The following is a 17,793-nucleotide window of genomic DNA, read 5'->3' as shown; positions in this document are numbered from 1 at the left end:
CTTGTGAACCTACGCTCCACTCCCTCAATAGCAAGAATATCCCCTCATATTTTGCTTGGGTAGCTTACACCCCAGCGAAATAAACATTGACGTCTAACTTCAAGTAGCCCTTGCTTTCCCTCCATCCCCTCCCCCTTCCCAGTTCTTTGACCAGTCTTACTGTCTCCAACTACATTTTATCTCTGTACCGCCCACTCCTCTGACATCAGTCTGAAGAAGGGTCTCGACCCAAAAAGTCACCCATTCCTTCTCTCCAGAGATGCTGCCTGTCTCACTGAGTTCCACCAGCATTTTTGTGTCTATCTTCGATTTAAACCAGCATCTGCAGCTCTTTCCTACACAGAATGAAGTGATAATTCTCGTGTGTACACATTTTTCCGCAACACACTAATCTCCCTGGCATTACTGATTTTTTTGATTTTGCAGTTTGATGGACGATTTGCTGTCTGACTAACAAGTTTAAATTCTGTGTCGTCTCCCAAGAGAAGAACAATGATGCATCATCAGAATATGACTCGCAAATTATAAATCAGTTGTACTTCTAAAGCAAAGGAAAATCATTTTGTTCAGGAAATGAAATCCAGATTTCACCATTGATCACACAAGGCTTGCTGTGAATTAGAATGTAGAACAGTACAGTACAGGAACAGGCCCTTTGGCCCACAATATCTGTGTTGAACATAATACCAAGCTATTCTAATTTCACCTGCCTGCACATGAACCATATCCCTCCATTGCCTGCATAAGGTCGCAAGTGATAGTAGAACTAGGCCATTCGGCCCATCAAGTTTACTCCACCATTTAATCATGGCTGATCTATCTCTCCCTCCTAACCTAATTCTCCTGCCTTCTTCACATAACCTTTGACACCTGTACTAATCAAGAATCTATCTCTGCCTTAAAAATATCCACTGACAGCCTCCACAGCTTTCTGTGACAAAGAATTCCACAGATTCTGACTAAGGAAATTTCACTTAATCTCCTTTCTAAAAGAGTGTTCTTTAATTTTGAGGCTATGACCCCTAGACGTAGACTCTCCCACTAGTGGAAACATCCTCTCCACATCCACTCTATCCAAGCCTTTTACCATTCTGTATGTTTCAATGAGGTCCCCCCACATTCTTCTGAACTCCAACGAGTACAGGCCCAGTGCCGACAAACACTCATCATAGGTTAACCTACTCATTCCTGGCATCATTCTTGTAAACCTCCTTTGGACCATCTCCAGAGCCAGCTCATCCTTCCTCAGATATGGTGCCCAATATTGCTCACAATATTCCAAATCCAAGCCTTATAGAGCCTCAGCATTACATTCCTGTTTATGTATACAAGCCCTCTTGAAATATAAATGCTAGCATTGAGTTTGATTTCTTTATTACTGATTCGACTTGCAGATTAAATTTTTGGAAATCCTGCACCAGCACTCCCAAGTCCCTTTGCACCTCCGATTACTGGATTATCTCCCCATTGAGAAAATAGTCTATGCCTTTATTCCTACTACCAAAATACATTACTTCACACTTTGCTTCACTATATTCTATCTGCCACTTCTCTGCCCACACTCCCAACCTGTCCAAGTCCTTCTGCAGAATCCTTGCTTTCTCTACACTACCTGCCCTTCCACCTATTTCCGTATCATCCGCAAATTTGTCCATGAAGCCTTCAATCCCCTCATCCAAATCATTAATATACAACGTGAAGAGTAGCAGCCCCAGCACTGACCCCTGCGGAACTCCGCTAGTCACTGGCTATATCCATGTCGCTATCTAAATACCTCCTGAACCCACCCATCATAGATGCCTCCACCACCACTCCTGATAGCACATTCCAGGCAGCCGCTTGTTAAATAAACATACCCCGCTCTACACTTTACCCCTTTCCACCTTAAAGCTATGCCCTCTAGTCTTTGACATTTCCATTTTGAGAAAAAGGTTCTGACTCTCCACCCTATCTGTGCTCTCAGAATTTTACATACTTTGACCTGTCTCCCTTCAACCTCTGGCATTCCATAAAAACAATCCAAGTCTGCCCAGCCTCTCCTAGCAATACAAGTAGATAGAGTGATATAGAAGGCATATGATAGTCTGAAGAAGGGTTTCGGCCCGAAACGTCGCCTATTTCCTTCGCTCCATAGATGCTGCTGCACCCGCTGAGTTTCCCCAGCAATTTTGTGTACCATATGATATGCTTGCCTTGATCAGCCGGGGCATTGAGAATAAGACTCAGGATGTTATGTTGCAGCTTTATACAACTTTGGAGTATCGTGTGTGGTTCTGTTGCCCCATGATAAGAACGAAGGGTGAGAATGCAATAGAAATTTACGAGTGATGCTGCCTGGATTATTAGTTGTAAAGAGTGATTATACGCTGATTGTATTTTTCTGGAGTGTTGGAGGTTGACCTGATAGAAAGATATAAAATTATGAGAGGCATAGAAAGCATAGTCAAAACTTAATCCCAGTGGAATTCTCAAAGACTAGAGGGCATAGCTTTAAGGTAAGAAAGGAAAAGCTTAAAGGAGATGTGCAGGGCAAGGTTTTACACAGAGAGTGAAGGGTTCCTGGAACATTCTGGCAGGTCGGGTAGTGGAAGTAGATACGATAGTTGCAGGCTTTTACATTGGCATATGGATGTGCAGGGAATAGAGGGATATGGATCATGGACAGGGAGAAGAGATTCATTTAACCTGACATCGTGTTCAGCAGAGACATTGCAGGCCGAAGGGCCTGTTCCTGTGTACCATTCCATTTTCTTATACAGCTGTTTCATCCTGTACTGAGAGTTATCCATCTATCCTCTTTATTAGGAGTGGTGTTCATCAGATTTGCAAACAAAGGGATTTCTTGCTATGATTTTTTAACTTTACTCCAATTACGCCAAATGCAGCCTCACCAATGTCTTGTACAACTGTAACATGATATCCCAACTTTTATACTCAATACACTGACTGATGAAGGCCAATGACCCCCAAACCCTTTGTTCTTTAGGCTTGTTAATTCTTAAATTCAGAAAATGGTGCACAGATACCTTTGATCTCTGAGTTTGGATTTAAATTCTTAACATGCTGAGGTGCAGCTTTTTTTTATGCTTATATAAATTCTGCCTGTTGACCCTCTTTCAGCCTTTCATATTTTCAGCATGGAATGGTCACAACTGGTAAGGATTTATTTAAGCTGTCAATTTTAGAGGAACTATTATCGTACAGTGCAGTGGATGAGTAAGTTGCCTTTAAACAACATCATGTCCAGGTTCACCTTTGTAACTCTCATAAGTGCTAAAGCAACTAAGAAACATTAGCAAAACTGAATGGTGTTGTACCCACTAAAAGACCAGTGTGCAGTTTACATGCAAGACCACATTTTAAAATGGATGGTTTCAGATTAAATTGGTATCAATGATGCTCAGATCAACATGAAATTGGTGTCTCACCACTGAGATACAATTCACAGAAAACCGTAGATACTTTACATTTATGCAGACAATCAATTTACAAGGCTTTTTTATCAGAGAGAGAGTCATTCAGTATGGAGAGTCATTAGCCCATTCGACCTAAATTGCCCATGCCGACCAAAATGCCCCATTTATGCTAGTCCTACCTGTTTGCGTTTGACTCATATGCCTCTAATCCTTTCCTATCAATGTACCTGTCCAATTGTCTTGAATATATCTGATCAGGCCTGGGAGATTTACCCACCTTCATACTCCGTGGACCATCTAGCACCTCCTCGACTGTAATACAGACCATCCTCAAGACATCTCCATTAACTGTCCCAAGTTCCACAGTCTTCATGTCATTCTCCATGGTAAAAACAGAGAAGAAATACTCATTGAGGACTTTAGCCATCTCTTACGACTTCACGCAGAGACGACCGTTTTGGTTTCTGAGGGGCCGCTAAACTCTCTCTGGTTACCCCTTTTCCCATCATGTACTTAAATGCCTCTGTGGATTTTCCTTAATATTATCTGTGAGAGCTATCTCCTGTCTCCTTTATGTACTACCTTCTTAAGTATATATTCCTCAGTTCCTAAAACTCCTCCAGGGATACACTTGATCCCAGCTGCCTATACCTATTGCATGCCTCCTTTTTCCTGACCAGAGCATCAATGTCTCTCATCATCCCATCATCTGTTCCAGATCATTCACATTCCATTGTCAGTCTTTGGGGAAAATTGTTGGCATTCAGATCAAACTGATGCTTCAACTTTGTAAGGGAAAAATCATATGGATACTATATCTAACATTCTCTTCTTTTTACCTCAGCAAGGCAGGGCTGGTGCTACAGAAGTCAAGTTTTTTTTCTTTTTGTCAACACTTGTAGGCTAGGTGAAAGGCAACCTACCTGCACCAATATGCTTTAGGCCAAATTGATATGATTAATCAATAATCTGGAAAATAAAACTCTGAAACAGACCATTCAGCCCATAATCTCTCTGCTAATAACGATGCCAAGTGATTCTCCATTTTCGCTTGATACATATCCCTCCATTCCTTGCACATCTTAAAACCTCTTAACACATACTATTGAATTGTACTACTTCCACTACTCGCCACCACTAGCCACTTTGTCCCATTGCACCCCTTTCTGTTTCCCGTAGAGACCACTGTCCGCAAGTTTTTGGTTCACTCTTCCTTCCCATACGAACCACCCGGGTATGTTCTCCTGCAAATACAGGGGATGCCCTTGCATTTGACCTCCTGAAGTACAAAATGTCATATTTGCCTGGATTAAACTCCATTTGCTATTTCTCCAACCATATCTGTAACTGATTGAAACAACACTGTATCCTTTGACAGCCTTTCCCCAATGTCTGCATCTCAGGTTTTAGTAACATTTTTTTTTTAAATTGAACTTCTTTTTTGTTTGTTCATTATGTTATCTATTGAGTACGGTGCTTACAAACCTGTACTGCTGCTGCAAGTGTGAATTTTATTGTTCCATTTGAGTAAAAATTACAATTAAACACTCTTTGACTCTTGACTCTTGCAACAAGTTTAGTTGGTGCTTTGCAGTGTCCTGGAGCCTGATGGTTATTGGGAAGAAATTATTCCCGAACCTGGCGGTTACGGTTTTCAGACCCCTGTATCTTTTTCCCGATGAGAGTTGTGAAATAAGAGGAAGGTCACTCATTCCATTGAATCTGTCCTTGTTCTTTATAGGGAAATTCAATCAGTCTTGTCTTTTCTGTAGACTGCAAATTAATGGAGATAAACTTTGAAGGGTCAGCGTGTAAACATAGAAATATAAAATAAAACCTATTTGAGATTATGTACTGAAAACAAATGATGATGATGATGAGAGATGAAATAAAATTGATAAAGAAAAGAACATTAGTTTGTTGCGTCCAACAACAATCAAAATCTCAAGGAATAGGACTCAACGCGTTAAAGTACATTTTCACTGCCAGAGAGGTGCTTGGCAGAAATTAAGATTTATCATACTGTTGAAATTTAAACTTAACTTTTTATATTTAAATTTAAATTGAATGCACAGACCATAGGATTTTCTATTTTTCAGTGGGTAAATTTAAAAACTACGTCTTTCAAATGTCCTCCTGAGTCTCTCAGTGCAGCACTGATGGAGCAAACCCTGTGGAAAGAAGAGCTAATGCGGCTTCAGCTTTAAACGTTACAAGGCAGCATGGAAGATATCATAAACTTGCTCGAGGATCGATTGACAGTTTTCTGTGGAACTGTTAACACATGCCTTCGTAAACATGCAGATTGATTGAACGATACAACATGGAAACAAGCCTTTGACCCACCCAGTCCACGCTGATGATCACCAGTTTAGTTTATAGATACAGTGCAAAAATAGGCCCCTCGGCCCACCGAGTCTGTGCCGACCAGCGTTTCCCGTACACCAATACTGTCCTACACACTAGGGACAATTTACAATCTTCACCGAAGCCAATTAACCTACAAACCTGTGCGTCTTTGAAGTGTGGGAGGAAACCGGAGTATCCGGAGAAAACCCACGCAAGTACGGAGAACGTACAAACTCCGTACAGACAGTCCCCGTAGTCAGGATTGAACCCGGGTCCATTACACTGTAAGGCAGCAACTCTAACGCTACGCCACCATGCCACCCTTTCTATGCTATCCCACTTTTGCATCCACTTCCTACATATTAGGGGCAGTTTTTAGAGGCCAATTAACCAACCCATCATGCATCATTTGGATTTTGAAAGAAACTGGAGCACACAGGAGAAATCCACGCAGTCACAGGGAGAATGTGCGAACTCCACACAGACAACACCCGAGGTCAGGATCCAATCAGGCTCACTGGCATTGTGATGCAGCAGCTCTACCAGTTGCGACACTGTGCCGTACTGTATTAGGGACTCCTGCGCGAACAAAAGCCACAACCTTCTGCAATGCTGATCAGCAGTAATATCCCAATTGCATATTGTCTTCATGTTTGTAAATGTTTTAATTTGAGATTTACTATTTGTTACATTTTGAATGCTTGTCAATGTCATCGCCAGACATTTAATCTCTAACAGCTCTTTGCCAATAGATTCAACTGGAGCATGGTTTAACCAGCTCTCAATCTGCAGTTAAGGGGCTGTCCCACTTGGGCGACCTAATTGGCGAGTTTAGAAGAGCTTAGGAGAGTTTGAAAAAATTTCATGTTGAAGATCTCCTTCGACTATGTTGAAGACTAGCTTCGACTAGCTACGACTAACTACGACTAACTTTGGGAAAATTGGACACCGAATAGTGGAGAGTGAAGACGACCTCCTTCGATCTCCTTCGACCTCCCTTCGACCTCCCTTCGACTATGATGAAGACTATCTACAACTACCTTCAACTACCCTCGATTACCTACAACTAACATGCCGACCTACTACGACCTACTACGACTAAACCTATGAGTAAAAAAAGTATTTATTTTTTCCATGGCAACTTTTGTTCACTCGCGGGCATTTTTCAACATGCTGAAGCCTCGAGTACAAGGAGACTACTCTCGAGCATGAAGGAGGGTTACAAAGACCTCGTACGACCACGTGTCGACCATGCTGCGAGTATGAGTCGAGGGCAAACTCGTCAGAACTAGCGAATTAGGTCGCCCAAATGGGACAGGCCCTTTAGGATTTCTCATTTGCAATCTAAAAAGACCTGCACTGTGCTAGGTCACACCAAACAACTCAGTTGACTTAGCTGAGAAAGTTACACAGATGAACCCACTTCAGAGAGGAGGGCAGTGTGCAGTGAACCATCAAGAGGCCAACTTTTATGTTTGATCATAAACCTGATAGTCCAATTCTAGAAACGAAACCTTGAATGTTTTAGATGATTCTTCGGTGGGATGGATGATGGTATCATGTATCATTGTATCATGATTGAGATGGTAGAAATTGCAAACTCCAGGATGTGGAAAATCGGAGCACCAAATTGTGTGTGGTTTGTGAAACAGAAAATGCATCAGTGCACGTCAGACTTCTGATATGTCCATAAACGACATTAATAGGATAAATTGATTTAAACAGAAGGAATTGATCTTATTCAGAGTTTAATTGTAATAAATGATTCCTCTCATACCAACGTGACCTGAATGTGAGTTAAATGGTTCTCATCTGCATGTCCCTTACTGTTTCATTCATAAGGATAGAATCAGCTGTTTTTTGATGGATGTAACTTCTGGAGTAATGCATTGTGTGTAAACAGATCTTTTAAAGAAGATTTGTTTTGCGCACTTTGCTCACTTTACAGATTTTCATTTCAATCCCACCTATTGCTGATATCCACAGACTTTATGAGAAAATAATGCTGAGCTGTCATGTCTAAGTGATCCCAAGTGCAGTAACTTGCATTCGGTGGAACAGTTGATGCATAATTATATTTTACCAGTTTTTTACGTCCATGCGTAACATATCTTGATCACTTAAGGGTGCACTGCTACAGATGCAATTTTTATTGGAATTGACTAAAAGCCATATCGCACCCTTATTTACCAATTAAATTCTTGGACCCATTCCTGCCTTTGCCTCCTTTTAAATATGAGATTTTCTTTTGAGGCAGTCCTAACTATAAATACATGCCTAAACATAACAAAACCATAAGTAAACAAAACACTAGATGGTGATGGTGGTTCATTAATTGTAAATGATTTGAACACCAATTGTGAAATATTAGAAGCAAAAGCCTTATCACAGTCAGATTCATATGTTTTTGTAATTATGAAGTGGGAGGACACAATAAATTAATCACAAAAATGTATAAACCAATAAATTTTGTTTAGAAGAGAGAGCTATAACCAACATAGTTTCAAAGGGGAAAAATGCTGGAGTAACTCAGCGGGTCAGGCGATATCTCTGGAGAAAAGGAATAGGTGACACGAATTGTATCTGTTTTAATAAGTCTGATATGATTCAGAAGATGGAATCAGAATGTTGCCAGTTGTGGTGGTGTTGTGGGACAGCTCCCTCCCTAAGACACAGGAGGCACTCTCTCTAGTTTAGTTTGGTTTAGTTTAGTGTAGTGAGTTTGGTTTAGTTTAATGTATTTTAGATTAGTTTAGTTTTGTGATACTGTGTGGAAACAAGCCCATCGGCCCATCAAGTCCACACCAACCATCGATCACCCGTACGCTAGTTCAATGTCATCCCAGTTTTGCACCATACACACGAGGGACAATTTACAGAAGTCAATTAACCTGCAAACTTGCACGTCTTTGTAATGTGGAAGGAAACTGGAGCCCCCGGAGAAACAGGGAGAACGTACAGAGAGCACCCGTACTCAGGATCAAACCTGAGTCTCTGGCGCTGTAAGGCTGCAACTCCACCACTGCACCGCCACTGCACCACTGTACCTCCTCTACTCAGACCACATTGCTGCGCCCTGGAATGCAGAGGGTTAGTATGTTAGTATGAGTGTGGTGGTAAATCCAGTTGAAAGGGTGAAAAGCTTGCCAGCAGGAACTGATACAGGGTACATAGTGTTCCTCTGGGCTAATAATCTTTAATTGTGTATGAAGTAACAAATGACACACACAAACATAAGTTAGGGTACTGACTGACTTTGGACGTTGGATTTGACTACGGAACCAATGCACTACAATGCTGAGAACTGTATTCTGCCCTGTGTATCTTTCCCTTTGCTCTATCTTGATGTTTGGCGATTGTATTTATGTACAGTATATCTGGTCTGTTTGGAGAGCATGCAAAACAAAGTGTTAGAGGTAACAATAATAAACCTGGAAAATAGTTATAAAATTTGAATCAGTACATTTTTATTTTTCCCCTTTTGGTATTCTGCAACTTTAATCCCAGAGGCAGCACAGTGGTGCAGCTGGTAGAGCCGCTGCCTCAAAGTGCCAAAGACCTGGGTTCGATCCTGACCTCTGATACTGTCAGTCTGGAGTTTGCACGTTCTCCCTGTGACTGCATGATTTTTGGTCTGGTTTCCGCTCACATCCCAAAGACATCCCAAAGGGTTTGTAGGTTAAATGGGCCTCTGCAGGTTCGCCCCTAGTGTGTAGAGAGTGGATATAAAATTGGCATAACATAAAAATTGCGTGAAGAGGTGATCGATGGTCAGCATGGACCCAGTGGGCAGAAGGGTTTTATACCTGAGGATTTCTAAAAGTCATAAAAGTAAAGTATTTATCACAATACCCTGGTCACAAACTGTATTTCTAAACGAGAGTAAAGATAAAATAGTAGTGAAGCTCTTCTATTATAAAACAGAGCGGTTCACATGAATCCACACAGACTTTATTACTGGTTCTATTAATGATGTGCAGTGCCCAGGTGTGTGATCATCTCTAAAAAGCAAGCACGTACAGCTTGTCTGTGCAATGATTATTTCCGTGAGGACAGGTTGATGAGTGAAACTGATTTTGGAAATGCAAATTGGATTTCTTTCTATTTCATGAGTTGTGAGAAGGTATGTTATTCCCAAATGCTTATCAAACATAAAAATTCACTTCAACATTCACTTCAACTCTTCACATCTTTATTATCAGCCAAATGGGTTATGAAATGAGATTGGCATCAGAACATGCACGTCTAGAAAAGAATATGAAATTATGTGCACTAACCCTTTCTATACCTGAGGATTTATATACCATCATAAACGTAACAGCCTTTTCCACAATACACTGATCACAAGCTCTGAAATAGTTATTTGTTTTAGCTCTGTGCAATCTGATGGAAATCAAATGAAATTCAGCTTTAAGGGTTGTTCTGTTTTGCAGTTGGTGCTGCAAGCAGACTTTGTTTGTTCCAACTTGTGTTGGTTATGACTCTCCTGATAGTACCTGGCCTTTGTCTTAGAGTTCCAGGTTCTAATGCTACTCCAAATAGTTGGACGCAAAATGCAGGCTTTGTTGTACCACAGGAGATGCCATATATTTGATGAGATGTTTGACTGAAGCCTAATCTGCTCACTTAGGTGGGCAATTGTGGTACCTCAAAAACAGGGTAGAGTTCACCCTGATTGTAGTTCAGCACTGAAACAGGCCCTTTGGCCCACCGAGACCGTACCAACCAGCGATCCCCACACATTAACTCTGCCCTACACTCTGGAGGGACAATTTTACATTTATATTTATACCAAGCCAATGCACGTCTTTGGAGTGTGGGAGAAAACCTAAGATCTCAGAGAAAACCAATGCAGATCGTGGGGAGAACAAACAAACTCTGTATAGACAAGCACCCGTAGTCAGGATCGAGCCCTGTAAGGCAGTAGCTCTACCATTACACCACCTGATGTCCTTAAAATATTTAGCCCTCAATCACCATTTCTTAAAAAGATCATTTTATTGTTTCCACATTATGGCTAATGCGAAATTCCTGGGGGAAATTGCCTGCTGCATTTTCGAATTGTAAGAATGATTTTACTTCAAAAGTACTGGCCCAGCAGTAAGATCTTTCAGTCTGGTTCTCATTCAGATTAATTTATTGTCAATACATGCTCTAGCGCTGTAAGGCAGCAGCTCTACCGTTGTGCCACTGGGCCCCCCTTGCATGTTCTCATCAGTATTGCGTACAGTTTTGGTCTCCTAATCTGAAGAAAGACATTCTTGCCATAGAGGGAGTACAGAGTACAGATGCATTTCGTTGTCTCTGTACTGTACACTGACAATGACAATTAAAATTGAATCTGAATCTGAATCAGAGAAGGTTCACCAGACTGTTTCCTGGGATGGCAGGACTTTCATATGAAGAAAGACTGGATAGGCTCGGCTTGTACATGCTGGAATTCAGAAGATTCAGGGAGAATCTTATAGAAACTTACAAAATTCTTAAGGGGTTGGACAGGCTAGACGCAGGAAGATTATTCCCGTTGTTGGGGAAGGCCAGAACTAGGGGTCACAGTTTAAGGATAAGAGGGAAGTCTTTTAGGACCGAGATGAGAAAATCATTTTTTACACAGAGAGTGGTGAATCTGTGGAATTCTCTACCACAGAAGGTAGTTGAGGCCAGTTCATTAGCTATATTTAAGAGGGAGTTAGATGTGGCCCTTGTGGCTAAAGGGATCAGGGGGTATGGAGAGAAGGCAGGGATGGGATACTGAGTTGGATGATCAGCCATGATCATATCGAATGGCAGTGCAGGCTCGAAGGGCCGAATGGCCTACTCCTGCACCTATTTTCTATGTTTCTATGTTTCTATGTATATGCTATACCACGATCGCATTGAATGGCGGTGCTGGCTCGAAGGGCCGAATGGCATATTCCTGCACCTATTGTCTATTGTCTATAATGCCGATGCATTTAGTATCTATGGAAAAAATTGTCTACTAATTGAAGGGAGGATTTGTCTCCAAAATGTGTAGGAACGAACTGCAGATGCTGATTTAAATTGAAGATGGACACAAAATGCTGGAGTAACTCAGCAGGACAGGCAGCATCGCTGGAGAGGAATGAGTGATGTTTTGGGTCGAGACCCTTCTTCAGACTGAAAGTCATGAGAAAGGGAAATGAGAGATATAGACGAGGATGTAGAGAGATATAGAGAGATAATGAATGAAAGATGTGCAAAAAAGTAAAGATGATAAAGGAAACAGGCCATTGTTAGTTGTTTATTGGGTGAGAACGAGAAGCTGGTGAGGCTTGGATAGGGGAGAGATGTAGAGAGATGGAATGCAGGGGTTACTTGAAGTTAGAGAAATCAGACTCTTACCACTGTTATTGTAAGCTGCCCAAGCAAAATATGAGATGCTGTTCCTCCATCTTTGTGTTCGGCCTCACTCTGACAATGCAGGAGGCCGAGGACAGAAAGGCAGTGTGAGAAGGAGAATTAAAGTTTTTGGCAAATGGGAGATCAGATAGGTCCAGGCGGACTGAGTGAAGGAGTTCAGCGAAACAGTCGCCCAGTCTATGTTTGGTCTCACTGATGTATAAGAGTCACTCTGAATGTGAAAGCATGAATTCTGTTTGTTTTTCGCCTCTGCACAAAACTACATGTGTTTGATTTGGAAACCTTCTCAGTGATTGACATCCGCTTTACAAGTGTTACTTATTTGTTTTTCTTGTTACTCTTACAACTATTTCAGGCTGTGAGGGAAAGGGAATCCAACAATAATAATAGGAGAAAAATCTGTTACCAATTTTACTTGGCCATTTAATAGCACCAATTTTATTGTAAACACCAGCATCTATAGTAAATGAAAATGGTAAGAACTGTACAAAAAAACCCACCATATGTTGTTAAAAGCCTTAAGCTAGTGTAGCCTTGTGTGGCCATAATTAAATGCTTTTAATTCTACCATCCCAGACCACCGCCAATGCAACAAGTTCACACTTTGCTCAGTGCAACTTTATGGAAGAAATCTGGATTCTCTGATTCATTTGGAGTTCTTCCTAATCATTGTTTAAATGTGCTGATTTGAGGAAATTCTGAAAGCGATCCTGCTTTGCTGGCCTGGGGAAAACATGCCATTGTGCACCAGCTCTGCACAGATGCCTGTAGTAACAACTTAAGTTTGAACTACTGCAGATGGTAGGCCTGGCCTAATCAAAATAGCAAGGGGTACCAACTTTACTTGATATCTGGTCATGCATCCTAGGCGGGTAATGGGTTACATTGAGGGATTAAAACTCAGTCTTAATTATATTTTCAAGTGGTAGACTCTAACCTATTTACTTTATCTTAAAGTAGACAACAGATTCACAGTTCAAAGGAGCTGAAGAATAAAACTCCAAAAAAATGGGTCTTGGCCCAAAACATCACCTATTCCTTTTCTCCAGAGATTGCTGTCTGACCTGCTGAGATACTTCAGCTTTTTGTGTCTGTCTTCACCATAAAAAATTAAGCTTAGATATTTATTGTACATGTCCAAGTCACGCTCCAAGTGATTTGAACTGAAGATGGCAATAGAAGTCAGACGTAGACTTGCATTTAAAAGATACATGTGTAGGAAGGAACTGCAGATGCTGGTTTAAACAGAAGATAGACACATAAAAAACTGGAGTAACTCAGTGGGACAGGCAACATCTCTGGAGAGAAGGAGTGGGTGACGTTTCGGATCGAGACGATTCCTTGTTGGAGTCTGAAAAAGGGTCTTGACCCGAAACGTCATCCATTCCTTCTCTCCAGAGATGTTGCATGTTCCACCGAGTTCCTCCAGCATTTTGTGTCTATTTATTGTACATGTTGACTTTAGCTATTTCTAAGCTTTTGTCTTTTTTCTTTCAGCAGGGATCCTCTGGTGATTTGATGATCAGAAACATTCAACTTAAGCATGCCGGCAGATTTGTCTGCATGGTCCAGACTACTGTGGACAGTGCATCAGCAGCAGCTGACTTGATTGTCAGAGGCAAGTATACTAAGTTACAGGGAAGCGTACTCCCTTGTTTCTAATGCTTGTTAGGTGGCTGAAATACTTTGCTTCAGACCCTACTGCTGCTGTTCCTGAATATCTTAACCATATATGCACTGAATTATCATAGCTCTTCACAAAATCATGCCTTCTCATCTGGAGTCCTCTTTCACTTGCTCTGATGCAATGATGTATTTTGACAATTGTAGTTTTGAACATTTGAAAAATAGTGGCATGGTAACACTGAGGAAACACATCTGAGAAAAATAATTATATCCTGTTTGGTTATTTTTTGGTTATTTCTCAAGTGCTACATCTGGTATTGATGGCGTGCATGACATGGTGAGGTAAAGGGCCTGTGTGCAACCATAACTCGAAGAATGTATTCTTGCAATTTTTCTCATATGGTGTGTTGTTAAGAATATTGGAGGAATAAACACTCTATATACATTTGTCATTTTTTAATGGAAATGTGTATGTATAATTCAAAATACACATGTGAAATCCATATATGTTTATAACTAACGTGATCACTTTAATTTTCCCCATCCAAGACCAGGTGTAATTTATCAGCTGTTCCAGATTGGACCTTGATGATGGATCTGTTTGAATGACTGAAGTATTTAATAATGTAATGGAACATTAGCGAACTTTAAGAAAAAATTGTCATTTGCAAGCGTGTATCATGAGTCTGGGTTTACTGCCATGAACTTGTCGGCTGTCCATGTTTGAAGAGCATGTTATCAATTAACCACAGTGACACTCTCAACAAATATCCACAGACACCCTTATGGCCCATTTATTCAATACTTACCACTGATAAGGCCAGGACCTAAGATGGAAGGGAACATGTTGCATTTTTTATATAATGGCAATGTGCTATTATGTTGAAAGCTTTAACAAATTGTTATTGGCATTTCTAAATGTAATTTAATTTAGTTTAGACCTACAGTGATGAAACAGTCCTTGTCTCAAAGCATTTGGTATATATTCCTTTATTTGAGAATGAAGGAATGGAATTTGTTACGGACATGAGTGAATGACACTTGTGAGCAGGAGGCAGGTGGCAGCTGTTGGCAGCAGCTGAGAAAAACTGGTGTCATTACTGAAAGCTAATACTCAGCAGTCATTAAAAGACAGGTATTGCTATTTTCTAGAAAATATAAAATCCACAACATACAACTAGTCGTTTCTTACCAGTTATTAATTACTTGATTTGTCCATGAGTGGAATGTGTTCTTCAAGTTTCTGGTTGAGTTATATTATACAATTACATTGCAGCTGCTTTCAAATCTGCTGTCATGCACTGATCCCTGAACGAACTGTGTTTCTAAACATCGGTTCCTCCTCAGTTCGCCTTATGATAGAATTTGCGGATGAGTCGTCTCCAGTTACTGATTGTCACTCCAGTGCGATCTCATTGAAATGCCAATCTGCCAACTCCTCCGAGTTGGCCTGTCCTGATTAAACCGTCAATTCCCAAGTAAGATCGGCTCAAATTTTAACTCCAGCTGGGTCGCGGACAGGTGGGCAGCATGGTGATTTGCAAACTCAGCAATGGCTCCAGAAATGAGACATGGCGGTATGAAATTGTACGTGAATATTCAACTGAAAGTAGCAAAGGTTGTTTCGAGTGCTGGACTGAATGGACTTCCGATTATGTAATTTAAACTATATTAGCAAATGTTTAATGAGAACTGTCTAAACAAGGATCCTTGGGCCTTTAGCAGGTATCTTTGTACCTGTGCAGTATTGTGACAGCTTCCTATTTTCAATTTCGTGCCCTTGTTTTCTATTATTTCACAAGGTAAGTTTGGATAACTTATCATACAGCCAGCTTATGGTTTGACACAGAAGGAGACCATTTTATCACACAGAAGGCAGCAATTGACTACCATATAATCCTCATTTAGCAGTTCTAGCAGGCCATAGAGCTTTACATGCACGTTCAATACATTTTCAAGTGTCAAGAGTCAAGTCAAGAGAGTTTATTGTCATGTGTCCCAGATAGGACAATGAAATTCTTGCATTGCTGCAGCACAACAGGATATTGTAGTCATAAATACAGACCAGATCAGTGTCCATATTCCATTGAATATATATATATACACATCAACAAACAGATAAAGTGCAATAGGCTGTTATAGTTCTGAAGTGTGAAGTGTATTTAAAAGTCTGATGGCTGTGGGGAAGTAGCTGTTCCCGAACCTGGATGTTGCAGATTTCAGGCTCCTGTACCTTCTACCTGATGAGTGTGTGGCCAGGATGGTGTGGGTCCTTGATGATGCTGGCAGCCTTTTTGAGGCAGCGACTGCAATAGATCCTCTCGATGGTAGGGAGGTCAGAGCCGATGATGGACTGGGCAGTGTTTACAACTTTTTGCAGCCTTCAGAGGGGTGAACCCTCGGAAAGCGCCTGGTCCTGATGGTATACCCAGGCGTGTTTTAAAAACATGTGCGGACCAACTGGCTGGAGATCTTCTGACGTCGGCCTCTGTGACCGAAATACCATCACGGCGAATGGGGGCTCGGGAAGGAACATCAATGTTCTCCCTATCAAAGCGTGCGTAAAAAGTGGGCAGAGTGTTTCTGTCTTTACCATCTGACACAGGCACCTCAGTAATTTATACCAGTGGGTCCCATACCATTATCACTGTATAAAATGGTAAAACAATTCTCTCCAGTCCCATCTGATCTTTCCACCAATAGTTTTAAATCAGTGCCCCTGGTTTCCCATCGCTCTGATGAGGGAACTAGCACCAATTTACTCTGCCTAGTCCATCATGATTTTATATGTAGTGTCCTATGGCGTAGAAATAGGCCCTTTGGCCCAACTTGTCCAAATCGATCAAAATGCCCCATCTACACTAGTCCCACCTGCCTGTGTTTGACCCATATTCCTCTAAACCTATCCTATCCATGTACCTATCCAAATGTTGTTTAAACATTGTTATTGTACTGGTATAATATTGTCTCGCTCTTGTATCTTATTAGGCCTGCTCTGATCTCCTTCCCACTCTGCTATCTCCACCCCAACCCTCGTTGATTGTCCACAATCCTGCCCCATTTGATACTGGCACTACAAGTGCTTGAAAATACTTGTTAAAACTCTCCAAGCCAATTAAATTTGTCATGACATTATACTTTGTTCCGTGCTTGTGAACTTCCCAAATCCTGTCCGTGCTCATACACAAGTACTTGGTTACACTGTGATTTTGAACGCCAGCAGAACATGGTGAGGGAGGATTTGGGTTATGAATAAGTGTTTAAGAAGGAACTGCAGATGCTGGAAAATCAAAGGTAGACAAAAATGCTGGAGAAACTCAGTGGGTGAGGAAGCATCTATGGAGCGAAGGAAATAGGCAACGTTTCGGGTCGAGACCTATGCAGGTGAGTACAAGAAACTATGCTTTCTTCAGCGCATCTGTAGAAGTTGGTGAGGGTTATTGGGGGTATGCTGAACTTCCTAAGCCTTCTAAGGAAGTACAGGTATTGGTGTGCTGTTTTAGACATGGCTTCATATTGGCTGGTCCAGGACAAATTGCTAGTGATATTTACTCCTAAAAACGCTCTACTTTGGTGCTGTCAATGTATACTGGAGTGTGTGTTCTGCTTCGCTTCCTTAAATCAATCCCAATCTCCTTTGTCTTAAATGTAGATTAAAATGTAATAAAAAGAAAGTTGAGATGCTGGCGTACTATACCAAAGATAGATACAAAATGCTGGAGTCACTCTGTGGGTCAGGCCGCATCTCTGGAGAAAATAGGTGTTGTTTCAAAAGTCACCTTTTGACAAAATTCACCTATCCACATTCTCCAGAGATGCTGCCTGACCCGCTGAGATACTCCAGCATTTTGTGTCTATTGTTGAGGGAGATGCTCTTGTTTTGGCACCAGGTTATGAGGTTCTCAATCTCCTTCTTTACTCCGTCTTGTCATTACTTAATAACCGCAATGTTGTAAATTGAGTTGGATTGGTATTTGGCTGCACAGCCATGAATATATAAGGTGTATAATAGGTGGCTGAG

The 17,793-nt window shown here is 41.2% G+C and overlaps 1 protein-coding gene across 6 annotated transcripts in view; it reads left to right on the top strand.

The window, feature by feature from the left end:
* The window catches only part of cntn3 (contactin 3), a 1,582,783-nt gene that overhangs the window by 1,426,937 nt on the left and 138,053 nt on the right, over positions 1 to 17,793 (top strand). For 5 of the 6 annotated variants that reach the window (XM_033036732.1, XM_033036727.1, XM_033036728.1 and 2 more), the window contains one exon: positions 13,644 to 13,764. In XM_033036732.1, coding sequence (XP_032892623.1) covers positions 13,644 to 13,764 — 121 coding nt within the window. The remainder of the gene's footprint in view (positions 1 to 13,643; positions 13,765 to 17,793) is intronic. The other variant, XM_033036731.1, reaches the window with a different exon arrangement.

This window comes from Amblyraja radiata, chromosome 18 (assembly GCF_010909765.2).
Source record: "Amblyraja radiata isolate CabotCenter1 chromosome 18, sAmbRad1.1.pri, whole genome shotgun sequence".
NCBI lineage: Eukaryota > Metazoa > Chordata > Chondrichthyes > Rajiformes > Rajidae > Amblyraja > Amblyraja radiata.
Note: the sequence above shows the minus strand (reverse complement) of the source record. Positions and strands in the feature narration are given on the sequence as shown.